General features: G+C 55.3%; 1 protein-coding gene across 1 annotated transcript; it reads left to right on the top strand.

The window, feature by feature from the left end:
* Positions 1-4,788: 4,788 nt before the first annotated feature.
* Positions 4,789-13,854, top strand: CPEB1 (cytoplasmic polyadenylation element binding protein 1). Its single transcript, XM_049783258.1, has 11 exons — positions 4,789-4,927; positions 5,269-5,454; positions 8,419-8,627; positions 9,652-9,904; positions 10,095-10,208; positions 10,282-10,371; positions 10,759-10,895; positions 11,048-11,246; positions 11,775-11,869; positions 12,048-12,128; positions 12,464-13,854. The coding sequence occupies exons 2-11, from the start codon at positions 5,304-5,306 to the stop codon at positions 12,572-12,574; spliced, it is 1,440 nt and encodes a 479-aa protein (XP_049639215.1). The 5' UTR covers positions 4,789-4,927; positions 5,269-5,303; the 3' UTR covers positions 12,575-13,854.
* Positions 13,855-14,004: the final 150 nt, after the last annotated feature.

The following is a 14,004-nucleotide window of genomic DNA, read 5'->3' as shown; positions in this document are numbered from 1 at the left end:
CTGTCTGCCTGCTGGTATCTTTGCTTGCAGAGAGCTTATGGTGGACGTTTTCTGAACATGTTTTATTTCCTTAACCTTGTGTGGACTATTTCCTATGTTGGCATTTGTTTCAGACCTGCTTCCCCAATCTCACCGAGATGGGGATGGGAGGTAAAGGGGGGAAATGAGGCTTCTGCGTATTCCCTTATGTAGATGTAGCTTTTCCCCCTTTTTGATTTGTTTAGTAGAAAATTCTAGTAGTTGGGGCCAGAGAGATAGCATGGAGGTAAGGTGTTTGCCTTTAATGCAGAAGGACGGTGGTTCGAATCCCGGCATCCCATATGATCTCCTGAGCCTGCCAGGAGTGATTTCTGAGCGTGGAGCCAGGAGTAACCCCTGAGTGCTGCCGGGTGTGACCCAAAACCCAAACCCCCCCACCAAGAAAAAGAAAATTCTAGTAGATATGTATCTCTTAAGTTTAGTGTTTCTGTAAAACCAGGTTATAGGGATTGTTTAGCTTTTGGGGGGGGGGCCCACACCCGGTGATGTTCACTCCTGGCTTGGGGGACCAATGGGATACTGGGGAATTGAACCGCAGTCTGTCCTAGGTCAGCTGCATGTAGAGCACATGCCCTGCCTCTGTGCCATTGCTCCAGCCCCTAGCTTTTTTTTTTTTTTTGGGGGGGGTGGGGTTAACACCTGGAGGCCCTCTATGCTCAGAAATTACTCCTGGCAGGCTTGGGACCTTATAGGATGCCAGGATTCGAACCACCAACCTTCTGTATGTGTCCAAATCAGCTGCGTGCAAGACAAACACCTTACCTCTGTGCTCTCTCTCTGGTCCCTAGCTTGTTGCTTTTATCCCCTTATGTACCAATAGTATCCTTTGGCTTTGTTCCTTTTTGCATAGGTGCAATAAAATGGGGGAGATCTTGTTTTTTTGGTTTTTTGTTTTTGTTTTTGGTTTTTTTTTTTGGTTTTTGGGTCACACCCAGCAGCTGGTTCTACGCTTAGAAATCGCCCCCAGCAGGCTTGGGGGACCAAATGGGATGCCGGGATTCAAACCACAGTCCTTCTGTATGCAAGGCAAACACCTTACTGCTATGCTATCTCTCTGCCCCAAAATGAGGAAATCTTGATTTTTTTTTTCGGGCCACACCAGTTTGATGCTCAGGGGTTACTCCTGGCTAAGCGCTCAGAAATTGCCCCTGGCTTGGGGGGACCATATGGGACGCTGGGGGATCGAACCGTGGTCCTTCCTTGACTAGCGCTTGCAAGGCAGACACCTTATCTCTAGTGCCACCTCACTTGTCCCAAAAATGGGGAAATCTTAAGTATAAAGAGTTTCTAATAGGGATCAGAATTCCGAAACTTTTTTGTTATGGGGGACCTTCAACCCGGAACATATGTAATAGTGATTTGACTTAGGCTTCAGTCAGTCAGACATCAGCTGTTCACCCTTGAACCTTGGGTCCCATCTTTGGAATCGGCATCGTTTCTGCACCATCACCAGGAATTGACCTTCTACCAGTGCAGGCCCAAGTGCTGCCTTGGCACCACCTTTTTCCAGGGTGTGCTACTATGCCACCCTGATGAAGACTTGGAAACAGCAACAACTTCTAGGGTGGGTTTCCTTGCCATTAAAACCAGGAAACAATTCGTGATGCCCTGACTTCGACAATAGAATCAATGCAACAACCAAGATCTCTAATTATTGAAGCTTGTCTGTGACCACCGTGAAGAGAACTTTTCCTGGGACATTGAAGAAAGACCTTGGGGTTAGAAAATTTTAGTCTGCTTGCAACCTGTAGTTGGTCATATGGCAGAATGCTTTAGGGGTAAAAGGACACTCTGTTTTTAGGCCAAAGTGTTTTTTCTATTTCTCTAACTTTTGCTGCACCTATGCCAAAAATTGCCATCCTTTTTTGTCTTTCAGATAGAGGCCTGCCTTTTACATAGAATCTTGGGAAACAAGTTAGTTTTACCTCAAATTTTGGCATTTTTTGTAAAATCAAGAAAGGGGAGATATTGAAGTAACCAGTTTTTTTTTTGTTTGTTTGTTTTTTGTTTTTTGGGCCACACCCAGCAGTGCTCAGGGGTTACTCCTGGCTGTCTGCTCAGAAATAGCTCCTGGCAGGCACGGGGGACCATATGGGACACCGGGATTCGAACCAACCACCTTTGGTCCTGGTTTGGCTGCTTGCAAGGCAAACGCCGCTGTACTATCTCTCCGGGCCCGAAGTAACCAGTTTTTACTCTATTCAAGATCATTCTTCTTTGCTTGTCACTCATGGTCTAGAAATACCTCTGGATTGGCTGCCAGGGGCATTCCTACCTGTTCTCCATCCATGGGGCGGTCCATCTCTTCCCAATAAAGACCTCAGGTCAGAGAAACTGCTTGTGGTTTTGTTCCACAGCTAGCCAGTCTACTACTATTTTTGCCTGCTTGCAGAGAGCAAGCAAGTGTGGTGGAACTTTTCTGAGTCTGTTTTACCTTCCTAACCTTGTGTGGACTATTTCCTGTGTCAGCCTTTGCTTCCAGGCTCAAGTTTTTCAATTCCCCTGGGATGGAGGAATGAGATTTCTACTACACCAAGGATTAAATCCAAGGCCATGCTTAATAGGCAACTGCTCCTCTGCTGACCTTGTAACCCTGAACTATGCTCAGGGGGACCAAAGCATAGTTCAGAGTCTTCCATTAAGACTTTAAGGTTCTCACAGGCCGGAAGGATAGCATGGAGGTAGAGCATTTGCCTTGCATGCAGATGGACGGTGGTTCAAGTCCTGGCATCCTATATGGTCCCCCAAGCCTGCCAAGAGCGATTTCTGAGCATAGAGCCAGGAGTAACCCCTGAGCGCTGCTGGGTGTGACCCCCCCAAAAAAAAAAAAAAAACAGAAAAAAAAAGAAAGAAGACTTTAAGGTTCTCTGGGGCCAGAGTGATAGTTCAGCAAGAATGGTGTTTGCCTTGCATGTGGCTGACCCAAATTCAATCCCTGGCATTTCATAAGGTCCCCACCATTTTGCCAGGAGTGTTTTCTGAGCATAGAGCCAGGAGTAATACCTGAGCTTTGCCAGGTGTGGCCCAAAAACCAAAAAAACATTAAATTTTAGTAACTAAAAATGAAATGTTACATAATAGTATGATAAAGCATTGTAAACTCATGGTTTTGGATGAATGGTTGCTGGAATGACTCAGGATTGTCAGCACAGTGTAGATTCCTGTCACTGCTCTTAATGAACTTCATGTAGATGAAGTGGCGATGGAATTGCCCTCCCTGTGTCACTTCATGGCCTGAAGGCCTCTCCCTGCTTTGGAGAAATTCTTCTTTCTGTTGTTGCTGCTGTGGTCACCAGGCTCTGTGCACATTGCTGCAGGGCTGGGGTCACACTGTGGGCATACTCCTCAGGGCTGGTGGGCACACTATGGGATTGGGGGGGCACACTGGGCATACATTGCAGGGCTGGGAGCACACTGTGGGCACTGTTGTGGGGCTGGGGGCAGGGCTGTGAACAAGAGAATTGCAGAAATATTTTTAGGGGCCGAGAGATGTAACTGGACTGAAGGCACTTGCCTTGCATATGACTTACCTGGGTTCGATATTTGACACCCCATATGATCCTGAGCCCCACCAGGACTGACCCCTGAGCATCTGGTATAGCCCAGAAACAGATATTAGAGGGAGATGAGCTTAGTTTGGAAGCAGGTGGGGGAAAAGTATGGGTGTTTCCTTGCCTGTAGCTAACACCATCAGAACTACATGACCCGGATCATCACAGCATGATCCCAGTGGAAGAGTGGCTTCAGTCACCTTCTCTTGCTCCCGTGGGCACTGACCCGGCTCCACCTCCAAGAGAGCCCCTGGCCCAGGAGATGACCATGGGAGAGCTAGACTTGCTTCTTTCCCACTTGTCACTGGCTGTGCCAGGATGGAGCCCAGGCCTCAAAACAGGGCCCAGCTCAGTGAGGGGCCACTGAACATCACCATATGGGGCAGAAGCGACTGCCTAGTGGGGGTACTTGGATCGGCCCTGAGCTCTGTAGTCGCTGTAGATGCTCTTCCTGGTGTTGGCCCCAGGTGGGGCTGGGCAGGGCCTCTGACTCCTGACCAGCCCTACCTGCCCAAGGCCAGGCTCCTCGAAAGGCGGCTGCTAAGGATGGCTGGCTTGGGGACTGGCGGCAGGGGTGGGGAATGCAGTGCAGGCAGGAGTGTGGTCGGGGGCTGCCCATGGTGTGGGCACCAGAGCTGGGGATGGCACAACTGCTCCTGGAGGCCTCCCCACGTCTCCCTTCTCCCACTGGAACAGGGCTGGAGGAGGGACTCGGGGCTGAGTTAGGTGTTAGCAGAAGGAGGTGACCCCAGCCTGCAGGAGCCGAAAGGCACTGTAGACAGGGCATCTGCTGGCTCAGCCCATGGTGCTTCCACGGCCCACGGGCTGGTCTTGTCTCGGGTTAAGACCCCGAACAGGCACTCTCCTGGGTGCTGGGCTCTACATGGGTCATACCACCCCCTTCACCACGGATGCTGTCCCCTTCGCCTCGTGCCCCACCCGCGTGCCTGGCGCATAGGACCCCAGGGTCCAGCGCAGCCTCCCCGATGAAGGTGAGTCTGTCCTCGTCCTGCCTGCCGGGTCAGGCCTGCTCAGGGCTCTCGCGCCCAGATCTGGGCCAGCCAGCACATCCATGTCGGAGGAGCTTCAGAGCCCAGGCCTGAGCTGGAGCCGGTCCAGGGCTGGGGCGGAGCCGGGGAGGGCAGGCGGGGCCAGCCGGCTGAGCTGCAGATCCGCGGGGCTGGTGCAGGGAGTCGCCCCACTGTGCAGGGGAGGACGGGGGAGGCCGCAGCCTCGCCTCACTCACCACCCCAGGGGCACCCACTGGGACCCCACGGGGACCCGCAGCGCACCGCTGGCTGGTCGGCCTCGGCCTCATCCCCTCCCTTCCCTTCCTGGCAAGTCTCCTCCCCGCGTCCCTCCTCTCCCTGTGCTCCTCCCCGCCGGCTGGGCCCTGGTTCCCAGAGATGCCCTCGCTCCCTCCTGGGCTGGCGCTGATGTCACTGGCTGAGCATTAGGAGCCTGGTCACATGCTGGTCCAGTCTGTGATGCAGACAGGATAGGACCAGCGTTGGGCAGGGGGCCTCCCACGCAGACGCCCCCAAAAGTGCAGAGTCAGCTCCGCTCAGCTGTGGGGTCCGTGAGCCCAGAAACTCCTGAGTAGTGGTGTTTTCTGGAGGCTACGCACCAGACACGGAGGGGACCCTCCCTCAGCTGAGGTCCTGCTCTTGGCCCCCAGAGCTCGAGGACGCCGAGGACACAGCAGCCAACAAGATGCTCTTCCCCACATCCTCGCCCAGTGCCCACGGCCTCCCCAGTGCCGGCGACCTGTGCCTTGGTCTGCAGGCCCTCAGCTTCAGGGGCTGGGAACAGCCCTGGAGCACCCAGGACTCTGACTCTTCAGCCTCAAGCAGCTCACACCCCGGTGAGTGTTGGGGGAGACCGAAGGGGGTTGCTGGCAACAGTTGTTCTTTGCCCCCACCCCCATGGAGCGTTTGCACGACTGGAGAGGCTGAGGGCACCACAGATGCTCAGATGCGGCTCAGCAGGCTGCAGTGGCCCTGCCCTGCCCGTCCCTGCGCCATCTGAGCCCAAGCAAGGTGTTGGTGTCACTCCCCTGCCCAGGGATGATAAGGCAAAATACTTTCAGGAGGGGGAGGGGACCTGCTGATTCCCATGGAAGCCACGTCCTGCACCCCTGGCCTTCAGAGTTGAGGGACTGCATGGTAAAAGCATGGTGGGCCTGAGCCACAGCCCAAGGGGGTCTCACCTGCAGTTAGGGTGGGAACTGAGCCACTTCCTGTGGGTCAGGAGCAGCCATGGCAGAAGGGGCAGGTACAGTGGCTCCGCCCGGTGGGTCAGGAGATGTCCTTCCCCTGCCCTAGGTCCTGTGGGTTGATGCTGCGGGTTACTGCCCAGTTCCCCTACTCCCCCCCCCATCCTGGCTTGTGGCTTAGGGGCTGGAAATTTGGGGGGAAAGACTTTTGGGGTTCCTAATCCAGCAAGAAAAAGATGGGAAGGGCCAGGGCTGCCACAGGCCCTGATGTGGGCAGCGGGGTCACTGGCGCCCTGCCTTCTTCCCCCACTCTAGTGTCGCCCAATTCTCTGGCTCCCTCTTCAGGGCACATGCATGTCCTTTAGCATGCACATGCCTGGGGCAGAGTTTTGTCCTGAAGAACTACATCTAGGTGCCCTAATCTAGGTGTCAGCCTTGGTGTCTTGCCTGAGCAATGGTGTGGGGGCTTATTCTGAGCTGGGCTGGTTCTTGGGGGCTGGGACTACATTCTCGTCCCAGCACGGAGCAGCGAGGCTGTGCTGTACCCCGTTGCTCCAACAGTCAGCACTGGGCACTTGTGCAGGAAATGCTGTTGGACAAGGGAGTCCTGTGTGGGGAGGGGGCCCCTGCTTCCTCGGCCTGGCCTGGCCCACTGACCAGCCTGCTCCCACTGGCCTTGCTAGGCTGGGCGTGAGGCCCATGATGGTGCCCCTGATGCAGGAACCACGCATGCTGTTGGCGCTTCCTATGAGGCGTCCTTGGCTTCTCCATCCTTGCAGGTCCTTGGGTCCTGACTCCGTGTGGTCTCTAAGGCTTCCTTCCAGCTGGGCAGGGGCTGAGTCTGGTCCATGTGGATGCCTTCCTGGGCTGCCTCTGGGCCCTACTGCTGGGGCCCTCTGCCTGTGCAGGGGCACAGTGCATTCACTGGCCACTGGCGCCAGGATGTGTCTGCAGTGGGAAGCGGGCCAGGGCAGAGGGCAGAGCAGGATCTTTAAGTGGGCACAGACTATGTGTTGGTGCAAGAGTGGCACGATACCCACCTCCTGTGGTCTTTGGGGTGTGTGAGGCAGTGGGTGCTGCGGGTGTCAGTCTGGCCATCCTGCCCCTGGTGGAAGGGTTCAGGCATCCCCTAGCATCCCACTCGAGACCTTTGTGCTCTGGAGAGTCTCTGAGCGTCCCTTCGTGACTCAGCTGTAGGACCTGCAGGAGCTGGCAGCGAAGGTGAAAGTGGAGAAAGTTAACAATTGGCTAAAAATATCCTCCTGGTCTCTCGGTCTCCTGCACCCACAGGGGCGGTGCTGATGGTTGAAGTGTCCGCCACATCCTCCCCAATTGCCATACCACCTACACTTGGAGGGTGTGCTGGACCCTGCCAGACCCTCGGCTGCCAGGGCTGCCCACACTAAGCACTAAAGGACAGCGCCCTGACCCGGCCGCCCACCCTGTTAATGCTGCATTGGGGGCCTGTAGCCCCGAACTTTAGTTTGAGGGTTAGGGAACCCCTCTGCAGAGGTGCTTCCTGCCTTAGCAGCTGATGTGCTGCGGCTGTTTCGTTTGGTTTGGGTGCCACACTGGTGGTGCTTGGGGTCACTCCTGGCTGGCTCTGGGGTCCCTATGGGATGTCGGGATTGAACCCGGGCCAGCCACGTACAGGCCAAGTGCCATCTCCACTGTCTGCACCAGCCGCTGCATTCACATGCTTGTACCTGGTGGGCCCATGTGAGAGAACTCCAGGGCCACATGTGACAGCAGGCTGAGCACAAGACTCCTTTTCTGTGGGTTAGAGTAAGTGTCAGAGGAGGCAGAACTCAGGCCCCCAAAAGGAGCTCCTCCCTTCTTGTTATTGTCTGAATATGAGTATTGGAGAAGCTGTGTGTGAGGGCCAGGACCATCTTCGAACCTGGGTCCTGCGGCTCCGAGGTGTGGCCCCATTCACCTTTCTCCTCTCAGGACACCCACAGTTCAGGTCAGGTTTCCCTGGGCTGTCTGTGAAATGGGCAGACTGTCGGGGCCACACTGGCAGCTCAGGTTCCTTTGTGGTGATGGCTGCAGAGTTTTTCTACAATGAACGGGGTCATCTTCGAGTGTCCTTGGTGGGGAGGCCCACGGCCTCAGATAAAGCACAGCTTTCCAGCAACCTTCAGCCCCTGCGCCCTGTGACCTGTGTATTGGGCAGCGAGGGCAATCAGGCGCGTGAGTCCTTAAAGCACTCCGTCGGTCTGCAAGCAGAATCACTGCTGATCCCCTAGGCCACAAACTGCCCTGTGGGGAGGGCTCTGCATGTAGCAGGGCATCTCAGTGAGCATGTGACCTTTGTTTTTGTTTCTGGCCACACTCGGAAGTGCTCCGGGGTTACTCCTGGCTCTGCATCCAGAAATTGCTCCCAGCAGGCTCGGGGGACCATGTGGATCGTTGAGGATAGAACCAGGGTTGGCTTCATGCAAGGCAAAGCCTTACCCGCTGTGCTGTTGCTCCAGCCCCAGCCTGTGACCTTTGGCAGGATGAGGGGAGCTCATCTCCTGGGCAGCCCCATAACCCAGGCTGAGGGCAGGGTCGGGGTGTTTCTGGCTCTGATGATGGGCTGGGTCACATGATTTCCTTCTCTGTTCCTAGTACTTGGCATGCCCCAGGTCCCACTGGGCAATGCCCTGGGGAAGTCCCCCTTGAGTTTCCGGCCTCTGGATCCCCTGGGATTGGATGTGGCCAAGTTCCCGTCTCCCACTGTCCGTGGGGCCCACCTGGACTCACGCTGTAGCAGCCCCTCTGACTCGGACACCACCAGCAGCTTCAGCTCTGGCTCCGACTACTTCTCCGATCTCATTGTGAGTTGCTTGCTGACGAGGGCAGTGGGCAAAGGGGTGTGTGTGCAGGGATCGCTGAACCACCACTACTGAGCAAAGGTATGAGACTGAGAAGGGCACAGCTGAGGAAATCTGAGCAGAGGAGGAACCTGAAACAACACACATGGGAAGGCATGGGCATTTCCATGGTCAGAACTTGGCACCGCATGTGGCAGCTTTGGCAGTGCCATTCCAGAGTTGTCATCTGTTTTCTGCCTTGTTGCTAAGGTTTTAAAAGTTGAAATATGTGGGGCCGGAGAGATAGCATGGAGGTAAGGCGTTTGCCTTTCGTACAGAAGGACGATGGTTCAAATCCCGGTGTCCCGCATGGTCCCCTGTGCATGCCAAGGGCGATTTCTGTATATGCGATTTCTGAGCATAGAGCCAGGAGGAACCCCTGAGCGCTGCCTGGTGTGACCCCCCCCCCCTCAAAAAGAAAGTTGAAATGTGTGGGCTGGAGAGAGAGCACAGCGGTAGGGCGTTTGTCTTACACGCGGACGACCCAGGACAGACCTAGGTTCAATTCCCGGCATCTCATAGGATAGGATTCCCCCTAGCCTGCCAGGAGTGATTTCTGAGTGCAGAGCCAGGAGTAATCCCTGCCGCTGGATGTGGCTCCCCCCAAAAGTTGAAATATGAAATTGTACTTGATGTTATATGACAATACATATGACATAATAGATTAAACTATTCTGCTAATTATTACTAACAAAATGTGTGTTCATAGGGACCAAAAAGAAATGCAGGGGAGTCCGTATGGTCCTCTGAGTCTGCCAGGAGCGATTTCTGAGCATAGAGCCAGGAGTTACCCCTGAGCACTGCCGGGTGTGGACCCCCCCCCCCAAAAAAAAGTTGATTCTTGCGACATTTCTGTTAAAAATATTAAAAATCTCCCAGGAAGAAAGAAGTATTCAGTGTTGAGTGGTGTCTCTGCATCGCTGTGGCTGTGCCACAGTGCTGTGTTCTCCCAGCACTGTCTTCAGAAAACGCCTCCTTCTCTCTTCAGTCCAGCCTCCGCATCTCCCCGCCTCTGCCCTTCCTGTCTCTGACTGGGGGTGGTCCCAGAGACCCCTTACAGATGAGGGTTGGATCCCGGATGGACCAGGAGTTAGCCGCGACCACCGCTGTCACGCCCTCCTCCTCCAATGCATCCAAGAGGTGGCCTGGAGCGTCCATGTGGCCCTCCTGGGAGCTCCTGGAGGCACCTAAAGACCCCTTCAACATAGAGCGGGAGGCCAGGCTGCACCGCCAGGCTGCAGGTGAGTATGGCGCTCCAGGGCTGCTGGATCTGGGTTACACAGGCTCTTTGCAGAGAGGAGGGAACCAGAAGTCAGTCGGGGCTGGCCTATGTACATCGCCCAGAGTGTGGCCCTTCTGGCCACTCAGACCTGTGCTGGGCGTGGGCCATGACTTGGTGGGTCTCTAACCTCCGTCTCTGTCCCCACCAAGCTGTGAATGAAGCTACATACACCTGGAGCGGGCAGCTTCCTCCACGTAACTACAAGAACCCAACCTACTCCTGCAAGGTGTTTCTGGGAGGCGTCCCCTGGGACATCACGGAAGGTGGGCACTGGCAGCCGGGGTTAGGGGATGGCGCTGGGCCTCGGCCTTCGCTCATGTCTCTGTCTCGTTGCAGCTGGGTTGGTTAGCACCTTTCGTGTGTTTGGTGCTCTGACTGTGGAGTGGCCTGGTAAGGATGGCAAGCACCCGCGGTGCCCGCCCAAAGGTAACGTACCCAGAGGTAATGCAGACGTGGTAGGTAGGCGCTTCTATTCTCTTGTCCACACCAAAGTTGCATGTGGTGACGTGTGGTTCCCAGCACCTCTGGCCTTGCACACTTCTGTCTCCCTGGAGCAGGGCCCCTCCACTCACCCCCTGCCCCTCTGTGGAACCCCACATGCTGCTCAACCTTCTGCTCCCTGTGGCTGGTACGCTGGGGCTAGCCATGCATCTCTCACTAGTCTGCAGGGGACACCTCTCGGGGGACGGGGGGAATGAGTACTGTCCAGAGAAGGGGGGCCCCACTTCCAGGCAGCCCCTCACAGGGCAGGGAGTGCCTGCACCTCGCCACTCCAGTGTCGGGTACTGATAGGCAGCTGCTTCCCTGGAACAGGCTATGTATACCTGGTCTTTGAGCTGGAGAAGTCGATCCACGCCCTGCTGCAGGCCTGCTCCCATGACCCGCTGAGCCCTGACAGCCTGAGCGAGTACTACTTCAAGATGTCCACCCGCAGGACCCGCTGCAAGGAGGTTCGATGTCTCACAGGCCTTTTCCTTTCCCTGCTGATGGGGGTGGGGCTGTTCCCCACTTACCCTACCCTGGGTGACCCCAGAACACACATGTGTGTGTGTGGGCGAAGACGCTGCTCAGCCTAGACTCAGGGCTGTGGGCTCATTTCCAGGTCCAGGTGATCCCCTGGGCTGTGGCCAACAGCAGCTTTGTGCGGAGCCCATCCATGAGGCTGGACCTCAGCAGGACTGTGTTCGTGGGTGCACTGCATGGCATGCTCAACGCAGAGGCACTGGTGGCCATCTTCAATGACCTTTTTGGATGTGTGGTGTACGCCAGCATTGACACCGACAAGCACAAGTACCCCATTGGTGAGACAGTGGTTGGGGGGGGCAGCTCCTCTGAGAAGAGGCCTTGCCTGTAAACCTTGCCTGTGCCTGGGCGTGAAGTAGAAGCAGTTTGAAGGCGGGCTGCCTGCATGCCAGGGTGGTCTTTGCAGGCCCACTGAAAGCCAGTGTTGGGGAGGGGCCGCTAGACAGACTTCTTCCAGTCCCTGTGCTCCCCCAGGTCATTTCTGTTTGTGGGGTTTGGGGCTTGAGCTCTCAGAACCTTCACTGTGCAAGTGGCCTCATTCCTTGGACCTCCCTCCCTCGTGCCCTGTATCCTGCCCATTGAGGCGGACACTAATCCTGCCCACTGTTGGGCTGGCTGGACAGGCAGCTGGGCTGGCTGAGGAGCCCCTGAAATCACTCCTGCTCACATACTGGATACTTTGGGCTAGATGGAGTCCCATTAGGGTAGGGTACCTTCCACCTCAGTGCATGTCTGTTCCGGCTGCCCAGGGTGGACGTGCTCCTGGGTGCCAATGCAAACAGGAAGTACCTGTTCTGTTGCTGCAGGGTCCGGACGTGTGACTTTCAGCAACCAGCGCAGTTACCTGAAAGCCGTCAGCGCCGCCTTTGTTGAGATCAAAACCACCAAATTCAACAAGAAGGTGAGGGTCCTGCCTGATGGGGGTCTTGGGCACCCGCGTGGGCAGCGCCTTCCTCTAGAACAGTGCAGCCACCAGCAGGCTTGGGTGATGCCTGTGGGTCCCTCTGCTGCTCTGGGGTGCTTTGCCCTGCCTGGCCCAGTTTCCTACATAGTCCATACTTGTGTGTGGCCCCGTGCAGATCCAGATCGACCCTTACCTGGAGGACTCCTTGTGCCAGATCTGCAGCTCCCAGTCTGGCCCCTTCTTTTGCCGGGACCAGGTGAGTCAGCAGCACATGAACTTGGGAAGCCCCGGGTGGTAATTCAGGGCTGGGCACTGTACCTTGGGGTTCAACTCCCAGAACCCCACAATCTTTTGAGTATGGCCAGGAACTTCCCTGGGTGTGGTCCCCAAAGGAAACCAGAAGCCCTGCTGAAGTCCCTTTTGTCCCTGGAGTGTCTGGCCCCTCGTGGCATCAGGGTGGGCAGCGGTGCTGAGCCCAGAGAGTTGGAGGGAGGAGAAACCTGGGGATGCACTGCTGCCTCTGTCGCAGCCCAGAGATGGCCTGGTCTGTACCGCTGTGTCACAGTGCACTGTGTCCCCCTTCCTCCCCAGGTGTGCTTCAAGTACTTCTGCCGGAGCTGCTGGCACTGGCAGCACAGCATGGGCGGTCTAGGTCACCACAGCCCCTTGATGCGGAACCAGAAGAACCGGGAGTCGAGCTAGGAGAGCTGGTCTGGCCAGAGGCCCACGCACCCTAAGCCGGCCGGCTGGGCAGCAGCCTGCAACCCTGCATGGTGACCAGGGAGCTGCTTCCTGAAGACAAGGGAAAACCACAGTCACCTTTGCACTTTCTGAGTCTTTGTTTCTGCACTAAGTAATGCACAATGAGTTTTGTCAGGTTTCTTTTAGGGGCTGTGCCAGAGCAAGCGCCCTCAGGCTCACCCTCCAAGTGACTCTGTAGTTCCCAGATTTTAGTTCCTCATTTTGCCAATGAAAAGCAAAAAAAAAAAAAAAAAAAAAAAAAAAAAAAAGAACTATGTGTCCAGGAGGAGCCGCCATGATGCCTCTTTATTGAAAGCGCTTTTTACATTTGTTGCGATCCTGGCGGTGACGTCGGCCTCCCTGCCCTCGTTCTGCGGTCGCCATACAGTGCCTTTCCATTGATTTACCCCCACCTGGACGGCATAAACTGAGTGTTCAGCTGGTGTTTTTTACTGTAAACAAGGAAACTTTGCTCTTTATTTAAACCAAAACCATTTCATATTTTGCGCTCAAGGGTTTTTACTGGTCCCTTTTACACTCCTTAAAAGTTTTTCAGTCGTTCAGAACAAGAGATTTTTTTTTTTCTTTCCGGGTGGCTTTTAACATTGCACCTTTGAGTCTGGGGACTGCAGGTCACTGTCTCAGGCTGCAGATCACGGCATTTGCAACCAAAAAAGAAAATGGGTTTGAAACTGGTTAGGCTGGCAGGGGTGTGAGCGACTGTACATAGTCTTACTGGTTTACTGCACTATCTTCAGTTGCACCTGCGGGGGTGGGGGGGAGGTTGGGGGAAGGTTGGTCAGATGTTTTTAATCACAGAGTGACAGGACTAATTTCTTTTGTAATTGAGCTACAAAGGGCTGCTTTTTATTAGGGGCAGGTGAAGCTCAGAGGATGGCCGAGTGCCCTTCCAGACTGTTCCCCGAGCGAGCATCGCACGGAGCAACAGTTATAGGCATTGAAACGTGACTGGAAGATGAAAACTTGATGTTTCCTTTTTATTTTAATCTTGTTTAATCAAACCGACTTGCCCCTATGGGAAGCTGTGTGCCAAAGAACCGTGTAGCCCTCCCCACGCCGAGCTGCCGTCCCTGCGTACCCCACTGCTCTGGGCCCTGTAAAGCTGTGTGGAGTCTCTACCTCACTGTAGCGCCTGCAGCATGACTGCGCCCTACACACGTGTGGAGTGAGCTGTGGTGGTGGTGGTGGTCTGGGTACATAATAAACACGTTGCAGCAGAACTCGGGCCTGGTCTCTGTGTGTGTGTGTGTGCGCGTGTGTGTGCAGCAGAACTCGGGCCTGGTGGTAGGGCCTTGGGCAGGGTCAGCTGTCAGTGTCCCAGAACTTGAGTGTGTGTGTGTGGCCCTGGGCAGGGTCAGTGTCCTAGAACT

Source organism: Suncus etruscus, chromosome 11, assembly GCF_024139225.1.
Source record: "Suncus etruscus isolate mSunEtr1 chromosome 11, mSunEtr1.pri.cur, whole genome shotgun sequence".
NCBI lineage: Eukaryota > Metazoa > Chordata > Mammalia > Eulipotyphla > Soricidae > Suncus > Suncus etruscus.
The sequence above is the reverse complement of the archived record's forward strand: the minus strand, read 5'-3'. Positions and strand labels throughout refer to the sequence as shown.